General features: G+C 50.6%; 1 protein-coding gene across 3 annotated transcripts in view; it reads right to left on the minus strand.

Annotated features, from left to right (window-relative positions):
- CPEB1 (cytoplasmic polyadenylation element binding protein 1) overlaps positions 1–23,217 on the minus strand; it is a 42,667-nt gene extending 19,450 nt beyond the window's left edge. For 2 of the 3 annotated variants that reach the window (XM_074880125.1, XM_074880124.1), the window contains exons 1-3: positions 23,140–23,217; positions 17,321–17,498; positions 7,130–7,318 (exon numbers count right to left, since the gene is read on the minus strand). In XM_074880125.1, coding sequence (XP_074736226.1) covers positions 7,130–7,318; positions 17,321–17,498; positions 23,140–23,154 — 382 coding nt within the window. In that variant the 5' untranslated portion in view covers positions 23,155–23,217. Of the gene's footprint in view, positions 1–7,129; positions 7,319–17,320; positions 17,499–22,990; positions 23,067–23,139 lie in introns of those variants that run through there. The other variant, XM_074880126.1, reaches the window with a different exon arrangement.
- Positions 23,218–24,129: the final 912 nt, after the last annotated feature.

The raw sequence follows: 24,129 nt of genomic DNA on the forward strand, positions 1-24,129 counted from the left end.
TCATTTGACTGGCACAATTCTGGGGATGAACTTTACCCCAGGCCAGAGCTTGCACAAACTTAAAACACCCTGCCGCTATCTCCAGTATTCATCACAATGGGGAAAAAAGCCTAAGCTACTAACCACCTGGGGCAGCTGAGAGCCACCCAACGGCAGCTCCGACGATCAACTCCAAGAGAACATGCTTGTCAAGACTCACTTCAGGAGCTAGCCAAGAGAACGTACTTCAGGCTACAACTTGAGTCAAAAAGCTTATAGGCAAGCTCCATGAGACCAAAGTATTTGTACACACCAACATCACCAGGCAGTGGAGCACCACTCATTATGTCTCTGAAGGGTAGAGATCTGCCAGTGCCAGAGCATCTTCTTCACTTCATCTCTAACACCTTTGAGCAGGATCAGATGCTTGAGAAGTCTGTGCCTTCCTTGCACCCACACTTGTCTGCCATTACCTCCAGAGAGCACACAGGCAGCAGCAACAGCCCCTCAGGGTTGCTCCAGAGGCTGCAATAAAGCATCTGTCCCTGACAGAAGTCAAGGGGAGGGTTTTGGGTGGTACATGCCCACTCCTGCAAGCCATTCCCAGCACAAGACTGAAGGCTGCCCTGACCCACTTCCATTCTAGCTGGACACAAGCAGAGATGCTGGTTAGGTTCCTGTTCCAGTTACTCACCTATTTGCACCTTCTATTTCACAGCATCAGCACAAATAAAAATAAATCTGTTTAGGAGAAGCTGCTCAAATGGAAGCTTTAAGAGGTGGATTAAGAGCAACTTCCATTATAAACTAATTACAAACTCAGTTTTGATAGTTGTTTTACTTATTTGATACATGTTTTATTCTGTAAAGGATTAAATACTGCTGCCACGTGAGCAGTCTGCAGCTATTAAACACTCCCTACTTTCTACTCCACAGCATGGCTGGCTCCAGCCAGCAGTTGAGAAATCAGCCCACAGAGCGTGAGCAGCCCTTACAGAAACATGTGCAAGAAACAAGTGTCCATTAAGCATCCACACCAAGTGCATCCTCAGAAAAGCCCTACATGAGCTAAGACAGCATGGGGAAAGCTTTTAGTAAGGCCATCTCAGGTACTCCTGAAGCACAACCGCCAAGCAGCAGACCATGCAAGTCAAGCCAGCTCCCAGCTTTGTTTCCTTAGAGGATTATTATAATTAACCTCCACACAGAAGGCACCACCACCATATTTGTGCTTCCACTACTAAGCCCTGAACAGCAGGCAGGCTGCTCCAGAAGGACCGGGGCTTAACGCACAGCTGCTAGGAAAGCCTGTCTTCCTCTCAAGACAATGAAGGACACCGAGAACATGGGGATTCAGGATCCCCACCACCAGCAAGTCTTTGGTCAGCTGCCTGCCAGAGTCTCAGGTACAGGTCTGAGGCCAGCAAGAGGTGGTCTTGCCTCCTTGCTCCAGCATATGCAGCCATACCATCAGAAGTATGAAGGAACCTTTTATTGAGTTTTCTAGGCAGACTTGGGATTAAATCTGAGCCAGTCTCAGGTTAAAGCGCTCACTCCCTAGAACTGAAGCTCCCATTTCACTAGAGAGCAGAATAAAATCCTTCTTGGATACCCTGGTGACACCTATAGTTAACCAGATACCAAGCTCTCCTCTATCAGAATGAGCCTCTGAAACCTTCCTCTAGCATGAGGAAAATGGTTTTCACGCAGTCAAGCAGGAATATACAGGAGTTGAGGGCACACCTAGGCAGCGACTGCCTTCTGAAGTCACTTCTCCAAGAGACAGCAGGTAAAAGAGCAGGAGGAGACCCGTACATGTAGAGGGCCACAAGGGAGAGCACTATGGAGGAGGCACTGTGCACCATGCTGCAGCAAAGGTTAGCCTAGCAGCAAATTAAACAGCCAGAGATCTGGGGGACTTCCCTCACCCAAATCCTCTGCCCATCTAGGGTCTTCTTCAAGCTCTGCACCTGAACACTCAAACCAACAGCTCAAAGAAGGCCAGTGATTGCTGTGTTGTACTTATTAGCAACAACCACCCCCAGACTGATTAGCAACTCTACCACTTGCAGGGATTTCTCAGGTGCCTGCCACCACATACACAGCATTTCTGGGGACAGCCTGAAAACAGTCAGTCCTGGGGGAGCAGCTTACGAGTCCCTCCTGCTGTTATCGAGAAGAAAGGCTAGGAGTCCATGACAACAGCCGTGTTTCCTTCTGTGCGACAGGTCTTTTCTTTAATCCTTCAGAGACGAGGTTTTACCTTGAAGACTTCAGAGTGATTTGTACTCAGAGGCCTCAGCTATCTGCCAGGCAACACACAGACTGCCTGCAGTTCTAGCCTAGCAGATTTTAAGCAACTACAGATAACCAACATGTTCAAGATTATTGCAGAAAGAAGTTGCTGTGCTCTGGGAAGCAGGAGAACTGGAAAGATTCAGCAGCACTTCCCTACCACAGGCCATTTCTCCAGCACCAGAGCAACTGCAGCCGTAACTTTGCAGGCTAGAGAATAAGACAGCAGCAACCACCCCAGAGAGGGCATGGATGAGGCTGGAGCTGCAGTCTCAAGAGCAGACAGATCCAAGGAAAAGCTCAAATCTGTTGCTGCACCAGCAGCTTTGGGATCACACAACAAGAAGAGGCAGATACAGCAAGGCAGATACAGAAAGAGCTCACCTGCTGAGGCTGGGCTCACCTAGAGAGTCCAACATCCTCTCTGGAAGGAGAGCTGATGCTTTTGAAAACACCCTTGCAGGTCAGCATTGCAAACTTAGTGTTAACAGACTGGTTTTAGGATGATTTCCCAGTGGAGAAGTCTGCTGTCCCACATAGGGACAGCCTCCCAATGTAGGGCAGGACAGACCAGCCAGACCAAGCAGCTGGCACACAGGCTAAAAACCAGCCAGGGAGACCCAAAATCTGCACACAGATCTGCTTGTGTACTGCTGTCACCCGTTCTCCAGGCAAAAATTGGATCAAGACCCCATTTGCTTGTGCTCCTTGAGGAATACAGCAGTGAAGGTAAAGGATACCATCAAGGGCAGTCCCATCTCACTATCTCTTAACCCCTCCTTGCCTCTGTAGAGCGATGAACTCTAAGGTCTTAATGCAAGCATCCGCCTAGTACGAGGTTACTTTAAAGAAGGGGAAATGCTACCTCAAGAAATACAGCTAGGGATGGCAGGACTGGAAGTGTTCAAGGCCAGTTTCCTGCAAAAGCCCCTCCCCAGGCCACAGAGCAGGTTTCTGGGACTTGCTGAAGTATTTCCAGCCTGACAGATCTAGTGGCAGCAGTGGCTTTGAGATGCCTTTCCTGCTATGAGACAGCAGTTCAATCCTACAGCCAATAAATGCAGGCAGCTCGAGCCTGCAAGCAGCTGCTGCCTCCCGGAAAGGCTCTCTCCAGACACCAGCTTCAGGGACTGGCAGCGCATCTGGCACACTCTCAAGGGCTAAGCACACATCCACAGTGCCTTAGGGCACTGGACCCAGAAGGAGAACTTGTTACAGATAGCCTTGTCTGGGTGCAAGGGGTTCAGCAGCCCTTCAGGAAGAAGGACATAGGCAGGATCGGAGTGTACAAACCAGCCTCGCTGCTCTGTGGCCTCCTCCGGCACGGCCCCAGCTGGCAGCAGGCACCTGATCCCACTGCACCACACTGCGCTGTGACACCGCCCTGGGAGCACAAGGTGACACCAGGAGGGTTTTCAGCCAAAGGTCCTTCCCAGGCTGAGAAAGCTCCACACTGGCAGGTTCTACGCAGGCAGGAGCTGAGGTCCCAGCTTATCAGTACTCAAGCACAGGCACTGCAGGGGACCACATCAGCAATATTTTTAGCTTGATTGTTAGGTTTTTTTGCATTTCCACCCTTCCAGCCACCTCCCCGTGGGTCTGTGCAGCTGAGTCACTGCTGGAACCTTCCAAACGCTTGGGCGCCAGCAGCACAACAGCTCTGCTTGGCAGCACCATCCCTCAGCCCCTAGAGATAGTCCAGCACTGATGCAGCCTCACCTGCTCTCAGGACACCCTGATGGAGACCCCAGTCCGTGGGGCTAGGCCAGCTGCAGCCTTCCAGGCCTCAGCACTGGCCACTGGGAACATCTGGACACAGCAGCATCCTCTCCACGTCCTCCATCTTTCCATCACAGCACAGCTAGGACACCTGGAAGCACTGGCATCTGCCAGCTCCTCAGATCTGTACAGCTTTCAGACATGGCAACACTCTTCTGCCACCCAGAGAGGAGTGTTTCACAGCCTTTCAAAAGACATTCCTGAAGTACAAGATCTGCCCTCCCAAGAAGCTCCACACTGCCACTTCAGGGCCCTTATGAAGGAGGAAAAGATAAGGCTCTGCAGACATGGGAGGCATGGATAGGCTGAAGCAATACAAGAGCTGTGTAGAGATACCAGCCTTTCACTTCTCCAGCCAGCATACACCATCCCCACAGCTCTTGGAGCAGGAGAGTAACAGCAAGACCAAGGAGCTCTCCTGGCCCAGCTGCCACACACCTGGGAAGGAAGGGTGGGACTGAGAAGGAGAAAGTGGTCTCAGGACCATGACACTCCCCCATCATACAGCACTAGACCCTCTGCAAGGCCTCTGGAGGCCAGAAGCTCCTCTGTGGAAGCAGCACAGCTGCATTTGGGCTGGTTTTACACCCCAGCCATCCTCCCTTTGTGTACTTAAGGGAATACCAGGAGTGAGGAAACAGGCCTCTGCAGACATCATTGGGTGCCATCTTCCAGCAACTGTTACCACAAGTTGTCACAAACACCCACTGGGTGCAGATCATCTGAGCCCAGGGTAGTGCCCAGGGTTAGACCCTTTCTAGCACTCTTCCCAGGCCTCTGCGGCAGGCAGGAGCTCCAGCACAATGCACTGCAGTCAGTGGGGGCCCCTGACACCAGATACACCCTCTGCGAGCAGGGAGGTCACCAGAGCACCTTCAAATCATCTCCAGATGAACCTCCCTCTTGAAACCAAAGGCCCCTCCACCCTTGACAGCAAACCCCTCCCACCACCATGGTCCACTTGGCCCCACCACCCAACCTGCAAGGTGCAAAGCCTGGCACAGGCTTGTTCGAGCGTTGCTCCCTGCCTGCCCGGGCGCTGCAGACGTCCCCGCCTCTGCCAAGACAGCCTGGCAGGAAGCTGGCCAAGAGAGCACTGGAGACAGCTACAGTGGATCAGGTGGGACATCCGCACCGAGCAGCCGCCTCAGCGTGCGACAGCCCTTGTTCTGCAGCGCCATTGTGCACCGAGCCCTGGGTGTTGTGGTTAACAGCAGCAGCACCATTCGGCATGGATGTTGCCCGCTTTAAAACGTACTCTTTACAGTAAAAATCCTACAACACAGGTTCAGTGCCCTATAGTCTGCTAACAGCCATAAGGGGCTCAGCGAACAGCTCTCAGGCACCTGTCCCACCCACTGCACACAAGTTACTTTCATTTCTCCCTCCTCCTTCAAGGTTTCAGCTGGCAACAAAAGGAGGACAGATACTGAGTATGTGGTATTCCCTGGTTTATCAGGGGAAGCCCATAGGACCATGTGCTGAGCAGAGCAAGGCTTAATAAAGCTACCGCAGCCTGACTGCAAGCAGACCCTAAGTGCCTGTGCTGGGGCCCACATGCAAGCTTGCACACCAAGTCTTGCAGAAATTAGATGCAGAAACTAGAGTGAGCCGTGCTGATGAAGCTGTCATTTCAAACTCCACTACCCCACAAGTGATTTTTTTTTTTAATTGGTTTTACAACCCATGCAACAACATTCAGGGCTGTGTCCCTGCTCTTCCTATCCCAAGGGTAGCATCCCCTGGACGTGAGATGTGGTTGACAGCACCCCCTTGCACCTCCAACCATCTACGTGGGCAAATCACACTGCCCAGGCCACCCCAGAAACTATCTACATTCCTGTCAGCACCAACTTTACGCCTGGGGCCTCCTGTGTCACCCAAGTCTGCGCAGAGATGCACTACCCTTTTAACAAAGCAGCAGCGTGCTGCTATAAAGGGATGAGTTTCTGTAGCAACCAGGCTGAACTTGTACAAACTCTGCCAAAGCACTAGATCTTTCCATGGACTGATACTTGAACGAACACACCACCATTTGTGAAGCTGATTTTTACAGCCCTCAAAGGCTGGGAAACAAACTCTTCCCTCTGTTTTATCCCCCTGCTCCATCACCAGGCTGAGAAGATGCGTTAAGTTTGTGCACGCAGCACCCCTTTCTCCTCCTGCGATTTTACAGAGAAGGCTGGTGCCTCTGGAAGAGTTAACTGAACCCTGCATCACTCCAGGGGAAGCACCCAGCACCCCAAAACCTCCCCTTCTGATCCCAGCTGCAAAACCAGACTGGAGATGATTGAGGGGGAAGGGCAAACCAGCCAGCAGTGCGTGGCTGCAAGCCCACACCCTGCTAATCACGTAGGTTTGCGCTGGACCAAAAGAGTTAAAGCAAGAAGCCATTCCGCTGCATCTCCTCCAACCCACTGCTAGGCACAGACCGCTATTTCTAGTTGAACGTGGGAGTGGAGAAGGATCCCTCCAAGTCTTCCACCCAGCCTGCGAGCTGCCGGCTGAAGTTGTTAGTCAGGTGCCGGCTGCGCCTACCACACCCCACAGGCAGAGTTCAGCAGGCAGCGCAGCCGTAGCACAGGAGCAAGTGGTGCTGCCTGGACTTTTGCAGTTGGGCAGGGGGGTCCCTCTGCCAGCATACACCCCCCAGCCTGCAGAGCTACCTGCCACCAGGGATTTTCTCAGGCTGCTGGAACGAAGTTCAGCCTCACTCCCACCCAGCATGTTCAGCCTCCTGACACCACACCCCCCACCCACTCCCTCCAAACACAGGGAGAGGATTTCTACTCTCTCAGGGAGGTTGTTCCTCCACCAGCGGTACAGCACTGAGCAAAACAAAGTCTGGGCACTTCTTGTCTGCAGTGAACTGACAGCAGAGCAGAGGGGGCTGTGGCACAGCCAGCCACAGCCTCCCCAACTCAACTGCCATATTACACAAGCATTACAGGTCAAGAAGCCCCCATCAGTAACTGCCAGCACCCCGTTACACAAGCAAATCGCTCCGCATTAGCTTGAAAACAGCCAAAAATAAAAGGAATCCAACAACTGTTGCTGCGTGTGTCAGCAGACTCACCGGACTGTGTGCTGGTTTGTGCTGCAGCATCAGAGTCCTGGGTGCTCCAGGGTCTGTCCCACCCTGTCAGGTTGAGGGACTGCAGGCCAAGGCACAGATCGTTGGTGTCTGGGAGGCCACGGGAAGACTCTTGTGTGGACGTGGGGAAAAGCATCCTGCTTGCCACCGCTTCTTCAGAGTCCTGGAAGTCTGCTCAGATTGAGAACAAACAGAAGCTTGAGAGTTCAGGGCTGCTTTTTTCTTTTTAAAGAAGGAGTTTTCCAAAGCGTTAAACCCCGAGCGAGGTCTCGTGGTGCTCTGAAGCCACGGCTTCTGCAACTAGCAGTTGCACCCCAAAAGGGAGGGCTACCATATGTCCAGAAACCAGCCCCCCACCCCCCTCAGCCCCTCCACCTTCCTATCCCGTCTGCATTACTGACTGGGTCAGCATGTGACCAGGCTGCTGATGCTTACTGTGCTGACTGTGACGTCACTCAGCCATGCAAGAGAACTGCATCAGCTCTTACAAAATAAAGGTAAGAAGAAAGGATAAGATTCCCCCAAAAGACAAGACAGCAGGCAGGAAGAGAGGTGCAGCTCCAGTGAATCAAGGGAGACAGGCAGCACAAAAGCAGGGCTCCACAATACGGCACGGCAGACGACAGGCTCGAGGCAGCAATCCCCCCAGCAACGATGATAGCAGCAGCAGCGACAGAGCAGACAGTTAGTTTTAGTGCTACCCAGCTCTCCTGTCCCCGCCTCCCTCCACCCACAAAACCCAAAAACACTTTAGTCCTGGACAGACTCCAGCTGCTGGCTCCAATTCAGAGCCCAATGCAAAGCTTCGCAATTCTGCTAGCATAATCTATTTGGTTCAACTTGGCCACTGTGCCTCACTGACTCTGCATTGTTTACCACTGAGTAACAAGGATAACCTTCAACCCCACCGCTACCCAGAGAGAAGCCCATTATCCTGGGTCCAGCCCGAGCGGGCACATCATGCTGGTACAGGAAGAGGAGGACCAGCCAGAGCGCAGGACCCATTTCACATCAGGAATTTTTCATGGCCTGTTTACCTTCCACTCGCCTGGTTGTCCCCCCTCTTTCCCAGCCCTCCCCTCCCCTGCGGGGTGTTCACAAGCCTACGGTACTGGAGACACCAGATTCTTGCCTCGGTTTAAGCCTGTGCCAACAGCCTAAGGAAACGCAGCAGGTTCATAGTCTGAGAATTCCAGTTTAATGCAGGGATCTGGGGGCTGATGAAACCACAAGATGCTCAGCTGTGTTACCCAAAATCTGAGTCAGAGGGCATTTATAAGCCAGCTACCAAGCAGCAGCAGCTGTCTCCTCCTCCCCCTGCCCCCACACCCTCCCACTGTGCCATCAGATGTACACCTCGCACACACCACTCCCGGCTCTTCAGCAGGGTGCTGCAGTGACTCCAGCCTGTCACGTTATCCCTCACGTGCAGCCCTGGCCATCCCAGACAGCCTGACAGCGTTCCTGGCCTCCTTTTCCACTTCCACGGCCACATCCCATACCACTCAGTTGCCCGTGACCTAGCCAAGCCCTGGCAAGGGCTGGTGGCAGTTGGGTACCCTACATGAGACACAGGCCACTGCTGCCACCAGAGGTGGGTCCCTCACCTTCACCCCACGGCAATTTGGGGAGCACCAACATTCCCAGATCACAGCAAGGGGGCTGAAGCACTGCAGCCGGGATGAGAGCAGCTAAAACCGTACCTGCTGGCAACGTGCCACCTTCCCCCTTCCCAGCTGCAGCCTCCTCCACAGCACTTCACCAGGATAGCATCCACCACAGCTTTTTTTTCTACTCCCCTAGTAGTACTAGTACAAGCTGTAGTGCCAATTCAGTCACATTACTATCAAGCACCTGTAACAGCATCAAATATTCCTCCAAAAGCATCACGCTGCATCTTCAGCAGAGTATTTTACTCCATTAATTCTTCCAGTATAGTTTTCAGATTGCTTGTTTTGGACAGGCCCTAAAAACATTTATAATGCAGCTGTAGGGAGGAGAGAATAAAGGCACATTGCTCAGACAACTCAGTTCCCACAGCAACCATAACTTGCCCATATGAATATGTAACATTTCTGCATTTATGAAAATGCAGAAGTGCTGTGCTCTAGCCCAGTCTCCTACTACCTTCCCTTTGGGGACCAGGATCTTGCTAGGTTTTAACACCATCTTCAAGATTAATTCCCACCAAGCTTCATCTTCTGGGGAGCAAGGACACAGAGTATCAACAGACAGCAGAACTTGAATCCCACCCAGATCCCACCTTGGATGAAACCCACCACTAAAGAAATAAGGAAAACAGGGAACAAATTTATCAGCGACAGGAAGCGCTCACTCCACAGCATCCAGCACCATTTTCCCTAGCCATCTACATTTTTCAGGAAATAAACTGTTTTGTTTAATTGAACCCAATCAGATTCAAGTTCAAGAGATCTATGTTTCCCTCTGATGACTTCAATCTACATTAAAGACAAGCTCCCTGCAATTCAGTTATGGGTATAACTGCTGAGGCACAGAGTAGAATTCGCTTAGATAACCAGCATTTTTTAATTAGACCTTTTCCCATCCGAAGCAAACAGACAGTACAACCCTGCTTCCTCTTTAACACTCCCAGTCATGCTGAAAGATGGGTACAGGTCATCAAGGAAAACCACCAACTTAAAAAACAGAATTTAAATGGATTTCTGGAATAGTTATTTTCAAATTCAGAGCCTGGAAATTTGTTACAAAGCAATCAATTGTTGATGGCAGGCAGAACTAATAGGATACTGGGGCAGGAAGAATTAATTTCCTACAGAAATTCAGTCTAAAGAGTCATAACCTCAAGTTATTCACAAGTAAATGTCTACTAAATATTAAATAATTTCACTTTGCAACGTGACACAGCCCAACCCAGCCCAAATGCTTCACTGCAGACTTTCCCAAGCCCCAAGAACCACCACGAGTCTTTCCAACCTGGATTTTTCCCTGGAGTTGCCACTGGAAGCCAACCATCCTGGCAGAGGGAGCTGTGTTCTGTTGGGCTCATGCCCGAGCGTCTGGGAGAGACTGAGCTCCCGCCTCCTGAGCCGGTTAGGTTTGATTTCAACAGCATCATGAGAAGAAAGTCCTTAGTAAAACACTCCCATGCCAGTGTCAGAGCAGGCAGCTCTCCTGGATGATGTCCTCCTGTCTGTCCAGGAGATCCCTGGAGCCAGGGTGCACTGCAGCACAGGCTCAACAACTTTCCACCCCACCACCTGGACAGCAAGCTGCATTTTTCAGACTTCAAATGTTAGCACCGCATTTAAGACATTTCAAAGGCTTCTTAAAGGTAAGCATCTCCACACAGTTCAGCCCTTAACCTGCAGTTAAACTCTGCCAGCCCAGACAGCTTACACAAGCTGCAGCCCCAGTCACTTGACCCCACCCAGCACTCCCTCCTCACTTACACCAGTTTAGGCAGATGAGTTTCCACCCAGGAAGCTGGGCTGGGAAGCTGATCTGGTTAAAACCAAGACACAGGGAGTTAGTTTTAAGCCTGGCTCATTCCCCTGATCTGGTATGCAGCGTGGCTGCACCAACCAGGCATTTGAAACAGGAAAATATTTAGAAAATTACAGCCTAAGCCTGTGTGGAAAAGGCAAGCAGGGACTGGCACCAGGAGCTGTGATCCACAGGCAGTTTGTGGCAGGCGGGTTAAGGTAGCATGGGGAGAGCTGAGCATGATTCAGTCCCCGTCCCGTAGCAACGGCATCTCTTTGCCAGACTTAGTCTTGAAAGGTAACACTTCATTCAAGCACAATGATGTTCAGATGTTTGAGTCTTCCAGACCTAGACCACTGCAAAGCCAGCTAAAAATCCAGCAAATGGGTTAAGCTTGAAAAGTGAGAAAATCCAGAGAAAGGTCACAACAGAATAAGTAAGCAAACACGAGCCAAACAAGCTAGATCCCACTCCTACCACCTCTGCCGTCACAAAGAGGTCTCCCTTTGCTCCCAGATGGTAATTTCTAGCAGAACCTGAGCATTGGGGAGGCCCCTCTACAAAAAGAGGCCCAAGTGTACAGATCAGGGGAAGCATAAGCACAACTCAGCTGTAAGCTCTGTTCACTGACAGAACCAGACTCACCTCTGTGTGCAACCTACCTTGTGGACTGGAGCTCTGACCAAGGCTGAACTTCCAAACCAAATCTGGAGAAGCAAGGGGCAAGGCCAGCATTTCTGCAGCCCTGGGATCACAAATGGGAAGGCAGCTCACAGCAAAAGCATTGGTTTGCCTCACACCTCTTTACACCTCCAGTTTTAAAGGCTAGAAATTGCATCCCTGAAAATTAAGCTTCTCAAATACATTTTGCACACAAGACAAACAAATCTCAAGTGAAAGCTTTTCGAGGATGAGCCAACTGTATTCCTAAAGTACACTGGGGATCATCAGGGGCTTAGGAAAGCTCTTGTTAGGCATAAACCTACTAGTTACAAGAGGTTTTCCTGATACATAACTAAGCATCTTCCCTGTAATCGGAAAAATTCCTCAAGTGGAGACGTTTGCTGCTGCATGACCTGTTTCACAGCCAGATGAAGGAGTCTGCCTTATTCCAACAACCACAAACACTTGAACAGCTGGCAAGCAACTATTTAAGAAACTAACAGAGAGGGCATTGCAACTAGTCTTGCTGCTCTACCTACCTCTTCCAAGAGTAATAGTGAGAGACTGCCACAGGATTACAGCACCAAAGCCAGAATGACAGAGTACATCAGGAAACCTGCTGGATCTTCAGCAACACCATCCAATTTGCAACAGCTCAAGGCCAAGTCCCTGCTCTCTGCCGAAGAACACCATGAGCTGGTCCCATTCGCAGATGTGATGAAGAAACCGATTTACTAGAACTACCTTCCAGTACAGAAAAGCATTGTGCCCACGTAGGCAAAGACCTGTTAACGTGACACTTGAAATATAAAGGTCAAAACCAAAAGCAGTAGGTGCACACTTCTTTTGGGGCACAGGTGTTGAATTTCACTATTCTGGATGCATGTACCTGGCATACAGCACTTATGTGGGACAAGCTCCAGGTGAGCTCCTGCTAACACACAGCCTTGCTGTGCCTCAGGCACCCTGTTAACCCCATGCACTCCAGGCAAGCAGCACTACATTTTGGGTCTCTGCATCTTACAGCATTTTGTGCCCTCGTCCAAGACCACACACACCTGGTCAGCTGCATCTAGCCCTGTCTTGGCATGTTTCCTCATGGCTGCAGGGCAGTGAAGAACAGAGGAATTTACATTACAGTACCAGAGAGGACTTTTCGGGTGGCTAAACAAGTGATAGGTCATTAATTGACTGCAGTTGAGAGCAAACAGGAAGCCAGTTTAGTCATCAGCTAGTCTGGGTTTTCATTTGTCCTTCAGTTTTCCTTAAATAAAGCAGCCACGGAGAATCATTAGGACCTGATGGGCCACAACTAACAGCCATTACACTGAACTTGGCACCTTAAGCCACTCCCACACACAGGAAGTCATTTAAGCATCTCCCATTTCTTCACACAATGGACTGTCAACTTGTAGCAAAATAATGGCTGCTTTGTCTCAGTTAAATGAGCAGAGCTTAATGAAAAAGAAATCAATGCTGCTGGGACATTTGGGGTACCTAAAATCCTTTTAAATCCATTTGTTTTAAGCCAGCATTGCCTTCGGTTGAAGCCAGTCAGCTTAGCCAGGTGAGTAAATGAGCATGCAAGAGCCGAAGAGGGAGCTTTAGTCACTGTTCTACTTAAGCTGGAGGTTGTGCCTACAGAACAGGATGATGATTTCAAAAGCTGGTTTAGGTTTTTTAACCAAATCTGGTAGCAGCACCTTCCACCCAGCAAGGCCCAGCTTTAGAGCCTGGCAAACAAACCACCTGCTACCTTAAGAAACTGGCTTTGCTCACATTCTTATTCAGACTGGTGATGAACACGCAGATCAGCTTTAAATTTGGGAGCTGAGAACCACATGCCCTGTGAAGCAGTTGCCCAAGGACAGGCTGCACTCCAGCAGCACTGGCACAAGTGGAGCTGGTAGATGTTGACTACTGCCTCTATCATGGCCACATTCTCTCTCCCATCTCCAAACACCACACTAAAAGCCTCTAAAGCTTAATGTCTGCGCTATACAGAACCTTGCTGAGGAAGTTTTGCCGTTCTCCAGGGAGGAGTGAATCAGCCTGAAAGGCAGGTGTTTTGAAGCACCATCCAATCCTGTCCCAGAAGCTACCAGACAGGTTCTACAATTACAGCTTTCACCACACTGCTCCACTGTCCCTTCAGTTTGGGCTAGCAACCTATGCCTAGTGCTTGGGGAACTCCTGGAGCAAGCACCCATGAACCACTGCGGTGGCCAGGCTGGGCCTGACAACTCAGATCGTTTTGACGAGGCAACTAAGTTCACCAAGGATTATCATTAACTGCAAACTGATCTTTACAGAGATTTAACATTAGGTATGGCAAGCTAAATCTCCAGTGGCAGTCCCTTCTGTCACACAGCTCTGCCCAGATCTGGATAACTCTCCAACTGTGTCAGAGCCAGGACTGCTGAATAAGCTCGTTCTCTCACATTGCTCAGCCTGCTGCTGTACTGATCTCTTCTTCCCAGTACCGCCTTGCTGCGCACCTCATCGCATCGAGTAAGGTGTCTCCACACGTGTTTCCCCAATAGCATTAGTGAAAGGTCACAAACTTCTGCCGTCCCTTCTCCACCACGTGTAATCCTCTTAATGCTGAAAGGAGCTTCTTAAACACAAGTCCAATCCAGGATAAATTTAGTTTGACCTGAGGAAGACAACTGAAAAGCTTGAGGGACCATGAATAGATTAAAGTACAAGTATTTCCCTTGCTGGAATAAAATCTCTTCCCCCAGCTCTCCCACCAAAAGAGTTTAAGATGTAGAAAAGACAGTCCTTTCACCTGTTAGAGCCAATACATTAAGGGTGGATCTCCAGGCTCATAAAGACCACCCAAACTATGAGTTTCATGATAATACAGCCTAACTACAAGTTGTTCCTGCACCAAGTAAAAAACACCAGAAGCTCATGAATTCTTCGCAAGTGATTTAACTAGGAGCAGTGACAAGACAGCACATGGGATCAAGGGTCTCTACTCCACTGGTCACCTACCCAGAAGCCAGGCTTACTGAACACAAGACACTGATCCTGCAGAGCCTTGTCTTGTTCACTCAAAGGCATGGCAAACAGCTCCAACAGCCAGCTTCAGGCTCTAGACCATCTGCCCAGCACAGGGAGCAGTTAGCTGCTTTCTATTCTGAATTTTAGTAATCAGCTGCTCAGCCTCACAGCCAGCAGGTATGAATTTCTGCAAGAGACAGCCACAACCTAGGCCAGGGTCCAAGTGCTGAAGCACCTCCCCATTTGCCAATCACAGCTGTCCTAGGATTCACGTCCTTGCTGACAGTGCCAACTTTTTCATGGAGAAGATGCTCATTAGCAACACATTAAACAACAGAAGCAGCTCATGCACTTTTCTGATCCAGAGACAGAAGGAAGCTTGCAGAACTGCTGCATTTGGGCCCTCATTACCTAGTGAGAGGTCCTGACTCTGACACTAACAAAACAAGACTGGGACTGCAAGTAGACTAATAACTCTGAACTGCCTATGCACGGGCAGATGCTGACTCATCTCCATATTTACAGCTGATAACTGCTGGCCTGGCCAGGGTAGCTCAGGTCGTATCCATTACCAGTCTCTTATACAACCCAGAGGCACCTCCAGAAAGATCACATGCTTCCATTAGCCTAAATGGTCAGGGCACCCAAGGTAGCCACTTTCTAGCCCTCACTCAGCAGTGCCCAGCATCCTTGGGGAAGCGAGCAAACCCTGCCCTCATGCCACCACAAGCATTTGTGCCACCACACGAGGTATTTGATACAAACTAAAAGCCTCCTGTCAGGTTAACTAATGCTGAGCAGGGACTCCGTGCTGCACAGGCGGCTGTGCCAGCAACCAGCACCCACATGTGAGACTGGCCTCAACGGCTACACCAGGAACAAGAAAAGCTGCTTAGGATGTCCCAAAAAGCACAACTCTGGTTGGCCTGCAGCAGAAGTAATGCTTACTAGAGGAAGTCTCCTTTTTTACATGGAAGTCCCACTGTACTTGTCCTACAAGGTCTTCCATAGCAGTTACTCAGCAATAGCCTGAGACACAAGCACAGTTTAACACCACTGAAGGGAAATTCACCCAGTTCCCAATCAAGGCACCACCTCTCAGCAGCTCCACACCAGGCAACACACCCTCTGCTCCAGATATCCACAAGAAATACCACAGTAACTGACAGACCAAGCAGAGATTTACATGCAGTAGGTCAGTAAGCAGGTTCATTTCATTGCCAGATGAATACCCCAGTCCCTCAGAGAAGCACTTTAAAAATCTAGAAGACAGTGCTGCAAATTAAAATTGATGTGCCATCTCTAAGCCCAGACCTAAAACCAGAACTAACCCACATCTTCACAGGATGGATCTGCTCTAGTGGGCAGGGACAGTTGCTTTGTCAACTAAGTTAACTTTGGCAAGGAAGCTGAAACTTAATTAGGCAACATTCCCATTCCAAATTAGAAATGGAATATGAAGGGCTATAGCTAAGATTTCAACAAGGCAGCCAGAAACAACTCTTTCATGAACTCATTGTAAGGAAATAAAGAAAATACTTAGGTTTATTTCTCCCTTACGCTTCCAGTGCATCAAGATCAGATAACTATCACTGTGCCAAGGGACAAAAAAGTCTAAACAGCTCAGTACAACAGCACATCTCTAAAAACGCACCACTAACCACACCACTGACCTGAATTAGTTAATATTCACTACGCAACTGCTCAGGAGTAGCCAGCATATCCGTTTTACTAGGCACGTTTCAAGCAATGCTGGCTATAGATCCGTACCTCGAAGCAAACGATTCACTTCCTCTGGTATTTCTGCAGCGCCAGCACAGGATCACATGGCCAGATCAGCCCCTGCTCCACAGTGCTAAGCCCTTCAAATACCCAGGAGATTAAGCTGCACTGGAAGTCATCTGGTAGCAGTCATTTTGCTAGTCCAGAACAAAGTTGGACTGCACAAGCATCAAACAGACCCACAGGATGCCCAGACACCCATCCGCAGCTTTTTTTATAGCCATTTGATTAAAACTCATCAGATTATCCATGAGCACAAGACAACCCTGTCTCCAAGTGACTGCAGAGAAAGCTTCTCTGCCTACAGGAGCCTGCAAGGTCACCAGCTGGTAAGGTTTTTCCCTTTACTTCCCACTTTGTTTTGGGACAAGTCCAGAGGGTCAGTTTGTTTCCAATAATGGCCGATGTGTTTATTGACCCTATAATTCAGAGGCTGGAGGAACAGCAGCAATCTTTCAAGTGCCCAAATCCTTGGCACAAGTACCATTGCACAGAAGTGCACTGGCAAGAGGAACATCAGGCACCCGGCAGGTACATTTACTAGCAGATCTTGCCTACTGTAAAGGGACAAAAGCATGTCCTTCACTTACATAAAAGTAAGATTGGACCCAACACTCTTTGCTTTGGCACGGAGCCTTCTGTTTTGAGGCAGATCAAGTGCAAAATGGCAGAATGTGCCCACTCCCCTCAGCCTACAGGAACCAAGAATTTGCAGCACTGATTTCATAATCCCAAGTTTGCTCTGCAAGAAAGTCTTCACCTACCTGTACTGCTTTGGTGTGCTCTTAAATACACAACTAACTGACCCTTAGCAGACACGACTATTCAAAATTCTTTTGCATTTTTAACATATGCAGCAGATCAGCCATACTAATCACCAATAGATTAATCCTGCCTCCAGGAGAGGCAGACTGTAAAGGAGTCTGCTGAAACAATCTACACCAGAAGCTGGCAGGTCAGGCAGTGAGAGCTCACGTCTGCCCACAGAGTGAGCCACAGCATCACAGGGATAAGCAAGCCTTCCCTGGCAACTCCACGTTGCCAGGGAACACCCGGGTTATCCATTTCAGGCACACAAATGAAGACCCTGGTACCAAAACAGCACTAACCCTGACTCTAAGCATCTCTGATGACCAGCCACCACACCACCAAGGATTACCACCACCACACATTTGCCAGGTCCCACCAAGCAACTCTGCCCTTCCACCAGCCCCAGATCCTCAAGCTCACCTCGAACCCAGCCAAACACATCACCTGGCAGGATGTCACGTTTGCTTTTTGTGACAGGCGTGGTGCAGACTCCACTGAAATCCAAAGAGTTGTCCAACATTGCATTTATTCGGCGGAAAATATCTGCATTGCTGCAAGTGGAAAGTGCAGGGGCATCTGGGCTATCCCAGCAGTCTTTTGTGCTCCTCCCAGTATCTTCTTTCTGGTAAAAAGAAGAAGTATTAGTGTCAAGCGGGCTAGTACTCACTGCTTGGCTTTCAACACATTGTGGAAAGTCTGGATTGCCTCCAATACTCACATTAGCTTTAGCTCCAGGTCTTAGCAACACTCAAGTACAGTTCTTGGCATTAAAGAAACAGTTAAGCAAACAGGTCAACAATTTGTCAGCACAGCACATAAGACCAGGACTGCCCCTGTCACAAACTGGTACCAGCACCCCACAGTTGGGATGAGGTTTAGACTAACAGCCACAGCACTCAAACTATTTTGGTTGCTAACACAAGCTCCCTGCTGCTTTTCTTCAGCACATCACAAGACTAAAGCAGAGATCTGACTAACAAGGGCATTGCATCTTCTGCCCAGAATCAGCCTCCTGACACTGGGGGACAAGTGAGTTGCTCATGGTCAAGGCAGCCACCACGAGAAACCTCCTGTGCATGGCAGAAGGGAGTAAGGCTCACCTCACCACCCACGGTTGGGAGCTCTGAACATCTTGGAACAGCTCAACTCAGCCACACAATCACTTCAGAAAACAGGCTTGCAGAAAAAACATGGCTTCCCAGCTAATCAAACAGAGCCCCAAATCCTGAGGTCGCCCTTGGAAAGGCAGAGAATCAAATCCTGATCTTTCCTTTAGGTAGCAACTCCTGGCTAGAAAGGGAGGTTACCCCAAACCAACTCTGCTTTAGCACAGCACTCCACGGGCATTGATTTACCAGCATCAATGTTTTAGGACCAGGGACCACCTTAAACAAGCCAAAGGTCTTGTAAAGCTTCCTCTGCATTAAAAAAGATCAAACCCCTCCTGCTTCCTGATGCTGGTCCAGAGAACTGGTGAGAGCAGCTGAGCTTCCCCCAGCTCTACTTGCAAGCCACTTTCACATCCAGGCTTGTTTCGATGCAGCTGCACAACATTCAAGCCTCTACCAATCTAGAAGCCACTAAGCTTAATCTCTAACCAGCATTCCTGGACTGAGGACAGGTCTTCCTGCCACCCAAAAGCCACTGCAGCAGAACTCTGCTCCTGAACATGCTGAGCAAACGGTATTGCTATCAATTAAGACCCACATTAAAGAAAAGAGCAGGAAGGCACAACCTCGCCAGTCTTGGCCTCCAGAGCAGAATCCTTGCCATTAAGCAAATCGAGTTAGAGCCAAATTCAAAGACTGAATTGCAGCAAGGCTGGCAAACAAGCCCCTGCTACTCCAGGACACAGAAGCCTATAGCTCTAAATTGGGCCATTTGTACTTGTCAAGGAGACATTTAATACCATCCACCTTCTGGATGCATTCCCACAAGAGTTTTGGGCCTGACTTCCCCCACATTACCCCTCCTGCTTCACTCACTAGCAGGCCTGGAGCGCCGAGCTGGTTTTACTTTCAAATCATCCCTTACTGATCTTTCCAGTATGTGGCCTGTGGCAGAAGGCAGGCCTAAACTGAATTTCACACGGACACAGGAACTTTATCCCAGCGGGAGCAGGGGACTTGCATTTCCCCCCTCACCCTGTCATTAGGAGCAGTTTTACTGCTGCAACATACAATCCGGTGGTTTTCTCCACAGATGACAGCTTCCCCCCCACCATTTAGCTAAAAGCAAGGGAAACTGTCCTGGAAGCAGCAGGAATAAGCTACCGAGTTGTCAACTGGCACAACACCTCCAGGCAGGACCTGAACAATCGATTCAAGATTTCAGACTGTTTAAGGCTATTGGCATCTATTCAGCGCTGGGGTCCGGGATATTTGTCTACTGAAAGGCTCAGCCCACCGCCATATAAGGTCCTGGGGCTCTACAGGCACAATGCAGGAGCATTTACAAGCCAAGAGTGAAACAGGTAGGGCTGAAAGCGAGCTTCAGGCAAGGGGAAGCAGGCAGAGCAAGCTTTAAGTCATCTTTATAAAAAGCAGCTGAGGAGTACAGAAGCTCAATTTAAGAAAGTATTGCCAGTCATCTTTAATAAAAAGAAGTGCCGCATCAGGCTGCTTTGGCACAAGTGTGAAACTCCATATTCTACTCCTGTTACTGCTAAAGAACCACTTACAGCAGGAGGAAAAAGCTTTTCCCTAGGAATTTGTGCTAGCAAGACAAAAATAAACCCAAGCAGCAAACCAAACGCCTGACCCATTCCTGCTCATTTAGTATCTGATGCTTCCCACAACTGGCAGCACCAGTCCTGCTATAAACAAGAAAACAGAAAACAGTAAGAGTACAGCCAAGCATTTCCACAAAAATTCCTTCCACTTACAGAGCTGTTAACCTTAAGACTGTCAAGGATATCCTAGAGACACCGCAAGCATCCTGGATACAGGAGCTGGCATCCAACCCCTTGTAGGAAGCAGCTCATGCCTCTATACCTTCCTCCAGTAAAGCTCACCTTCCCTAAGCTCGAGATATTCCTTTGAGAAGAGCTCTGCAGGTCTCCAAAGCACGCAGGGCCCAAACCCTTCAGCAGCCTGGATAGTCCAGTGGAAAGAGTTTGCAAACATGTAGCTGGAGAACACGCCCATATCTTTTAGTCTCGGAGTAAATACCAAAGCACAGGGAAATACCATGCCTGAGGCTGCATCCTCCAGAACCTGCTCTGCTCGCACATCCCCAAGCCAAGACAAGCAAAGGAGCACTCGAGCCCAGCTAGGATTAGCTTTCAGTGCTCCATCGCAAAGGATTTTGCAATAGTTAAACACATACTGCCTGTTCAGGCTTCTCTGGAAGTCCTCCACACAGCAACAACTCCAGCTACAGCCCACACTCAGAGCTGCTGATCCCTCCCCTCTGCTTCCACCGAGGCACCAGTCCAGGAGCACTGGTGGGTCCTTCTTCCACAGGCCCCAGCAGTGACCTGGCACACCGTGTGAAACACCGGGGTGTAACCAGTGAGCCAACAATGGCCGTTCTCAGCTGGTCCCGCCTGCTGCGGCACACAGTGCCAATCCAGAGGACGACACACCATTTTATCAGTGCAGCCACTGGATGAACAAGTCGATACAGAAGCACAATCCAGCTGACAGGTCATTTAAAGTCACCAGGAGTCTAGCAGCCTTTCCTGATGCCTGGTGAGACACCCAGCCTCCATTTAAGCGCTGAGAACTTCTAGAGATCTTCCTAGATCAGAAACAAATGAAAAGGGCAATTCAGTTCCCTGCAGCAGGCACGCAGTGCCACAGAGCAAACGACTTAGAGGTTTCAGGTTAAATCATTGTGGTAGATCTGGAACACAGACCCAAGAAGCATCGCACACAAAGACACTGCAAAGTGAATCTCAGACAGGAGTACAGTCCATCGTATCCTGGCTCAGCAAAACCCTTAGCCAAAAACCCGTGTCCAAGCATGAAGATATATCCCCAGCATGCTCTGAAGTCTCAAGGAGGGCACAATTCGGCTCCAGGCACCTCCAACACTCCAAACAAAACAGAGTGAGAAAAGGAGTACCAGGCTTGATTTGAAATCAGGAGGAGTTTCCACTCCCTCAGAGTAGCAGAAAGACAACCAGTGAGCCTTACCACCATGGTAGAGAGCTCTTGTTTGCTGGCTCTGCATCAAGAAGCCGGCAGCTGAAGCACAGCAGCTGTCAGGTCTCTGGAGTTCCCATCCCATCAACCCCATGGCTGCAGTTTACCTGCAGGAGGTCCTGCTCCAGAAACACATGCACAACCTGCAGCAGCTCAGTCAGAACAACAACATGCACTTGCGCAGCAAAAGCCACCAAAGATGTCCAAGGTAAGTGGAAATGAAGGCACCTCGACAGCCCCGAGACAGACACGCCTGCAGGAAACCTACAGATAATGAAATCCCACGGCTAGGCAGAACCCGCAGCATCACAACAGCACTGGCACAGGATTAGGATATCCTAATCCTTAGGGAAGTCATTAAACACAGCTCGGCTGCCACTATGGCCAAGATGTGCATTAGCTCCTGGGGACGCTCTGGAGCAGACAAGGCTCATCCACCTCAGCTACAATTCAGCCTTTGCTTTTTATGTCCTTCGCAGAAATCCCACTGGGGCAGCGCCGTGCTGATGCCTGAAGGGGTTCTCAGCACTGTAGCTACAGCCAAGAGGGCCTGGAATCCTGAGACAAAATTTAAGATGCTGTTAAAAGGGTGTCAGTCTCAACATAATCAAGAGAAGATGGCTCCAGACTTTGATCAAAGGCAGCTCAAAGTTCTTTTTTGATGGCATGTTTTGCTTCCCAAGCTAAAGTCAGCTACACCAATGTAAAGCACAGTATTGGTGTAACTGTTCCTACCAAGCAACACCACTAACAAAGCAACAAGCTCACACACCCAACTCATCCCAAACAGCGTTAGGCTAGGCTGCATCAGCTCTCTCACCATGAGCAAGGCTGAGCTTAAGCAGCTCGCCCAGGGTTTACTGTGTAGAGAGGGTCTTGAACACACCCGGCTGGAATCAAAACTGGAAGGGATTTTGATGGTGTTATTTTACAGGGGAGCGCTGACTTCAGAACAACACCAATTTTGCCAAAATTCCTGTTTTTAAAGAAATTTCCCTGTCGAGGCACCTACTTTTTTTTTTTTTGAAACAAAACATTTTGAAGCTCTCACTCAAGCAGCTTTGGAAACAAGCAATATCACAGCCGCCTGTATGAGCACATTATCAAAGCAGAATAAGGTTTTAATTGGTTTAGGGAGATTGTTCCAGTTGAGATAAACTGCAGCAAAGCAACAGGATCCTGAAACTCCTCACAAAACAAAGTTCCCACCCCTTGCACCACTCCACTGGAGCCCCTCACCAATGCTCCAGCTGCCAGCACACATGGCTAGCCAGTCACAAAAGCAGCGGTAATGAGCATTAATTGGTTTTAGCTGGGGAATACTGAAGGGTAAAAGAACTTGTTTTTCAGACTTGTCTCTTGCCTTTGCCCATATACCATAGTTAGGGACGAAGTCTCCTAGGTCACTAACAAAAGCCAGTCTTGCTACAGGGAGCTTGCAGTCACCTGGTTTAAGAGTAAAATAGCAACTCCCTTCACTTTGGACGCTAAAAAAAAGTTTAGAAGCACTCAGAACTACTACTTGCTACCAGACAAGACCCAGTCAAGTCAAAACACACCCCACCCCCATGAACCAGAACTCAGCACCTCCAGCTCAACTTCACCCCCCAAATAACCTGGGATGAGGGCAACCACAGGCACCGCTTCCTCACTGGACTGGGACCACTGAGTTTCCTCCAGCAATGGCTTCGCACCCAAAGGAAGCGCAGGTCAGTGGATGAGTTCCCTGAGGTGAAGCTCCCTCAGAGCGCCTCGTTCCCTCGGGGGCGGGGGCAGCCGCTGGGCCTCAGGGCTTCACTTAGCAGCAGGGTCCAGCCTCTCCACGCTCGGGGTCCCCCCCCGAGGACGGGCCCCTGAGAGGAGGAGGGGATCCCGTCCCCGCTCCGCTGCCACGCACGGGAAAAGGGCGGGAAATTGCCTCAGCGCCGCTTCCCACCCCCCCCCTTCCCCCTCCTCCGTCACCTACCGCCGCGCGCCGCCAACGTGTGAAGTCACGTGACGGGTGGGCGGCCTTAAAGGGACCGCGCGCGCCGCCTCTCTCCTCCTCCCTCGGCTCCGTGAGGCGCCGGGCCCGCCGGCACGTGTCCCTCCCGCCCGCTTCCCCCCTCCCCTCACCGGCGGGAAGGCCATGGGCGGCGCTGCAGGGGCGGGCGGATCCCGGAGAGGAGGGAAACGACAGCAGCAGGCAGCCCTGCCCGCCCCGCCGGCTTTTATGGGCCGCCGCCCCGACGGGGGGAGGTGGGGGGGGTGAGGGGGGGAGCGGCGGAGGGGATGGGCCGGGGCGCATGCGCGCGGCGCCCGCCCGCCGCGTGGCGCCCCCCCTTACTCCTCCCCTATCCCGGCGTGCCCCGCGCGGGGCGGGGGGTGCGCGCTGCTTCCCGCTCCGAGGCGGCGCCTCTCCCGCTCCTCACGACGCCCGGCAGCGGCTTGGGCCCCCCCTGGGCTGCCTCAGCGCGGGCAGCTCTCCACACGCAGGCTGGGGTGCTCGCTGTGCCCCGTGTGAGGGGAGTGGGACCCCCAAGGGGTTAAAGCAGCCCCCCCACACCCCCCCCCCGAAACGGGGTGGTAGCGGCAGCCGGCTCCCGGCCTCGGGGTGAGCACCGGGGCTCCCCGATCGCTGTGGAAATGCGTTTTCCCTGCAGGAGCAAATGCTTGACGCCCAGCGGTTGGTGGTGCTGCAGCTCTGGCCAGCGTTTCCTCACCCGTCAAAAAACATAAGAGGTGATTTTATCCCATCTCCTACCCACTTGCCGGAAAAAAGCAGAAAGCCCCTCACCCTTTTTGCAGCAGCAGGAGGGGTTGGAATTGAGGCAATTCGGGGTTCAGACCTTCCCGTGCGTCCTTTGCTCATCCTCTCCCTCCAGTGCTGGGCCTGGCTCCCTGCTGGGCTGCAGCTTTGGAAGGGGAGAGCCAGGCTCTCTTAAATCCCACCCAACCCGTGCTGGGAGGAGAGATCTTGATAAAGAGTCAAATTTCCTTTTTTTTTTTTTTTTTTTTTTTTTTTCCAGTTTGGAGATGAAAAGCCTCCTAGAGCTGGCCCCAGGAATCCCTCCAGTGACACTGCAGAATAGACCCGGCCCTGACGTAGCAGGTATTTCTGCGGTC

This window comes from Strix uralensis, chromosome 11 (assembly GCF_047716275.1).
Source record: "Strix uralensis isolate ZFMK-TIS-50842 chromosome 11, bStrUra1, whole genome shotgun sequence".
In the NCBI taxonomy this organism is placed as follows: domain Eukaryota; kingdom Metazoa; phylum Chordata; class Aves; order Strigiformes; family Strigidae; genus Strix; species Strix uralensis.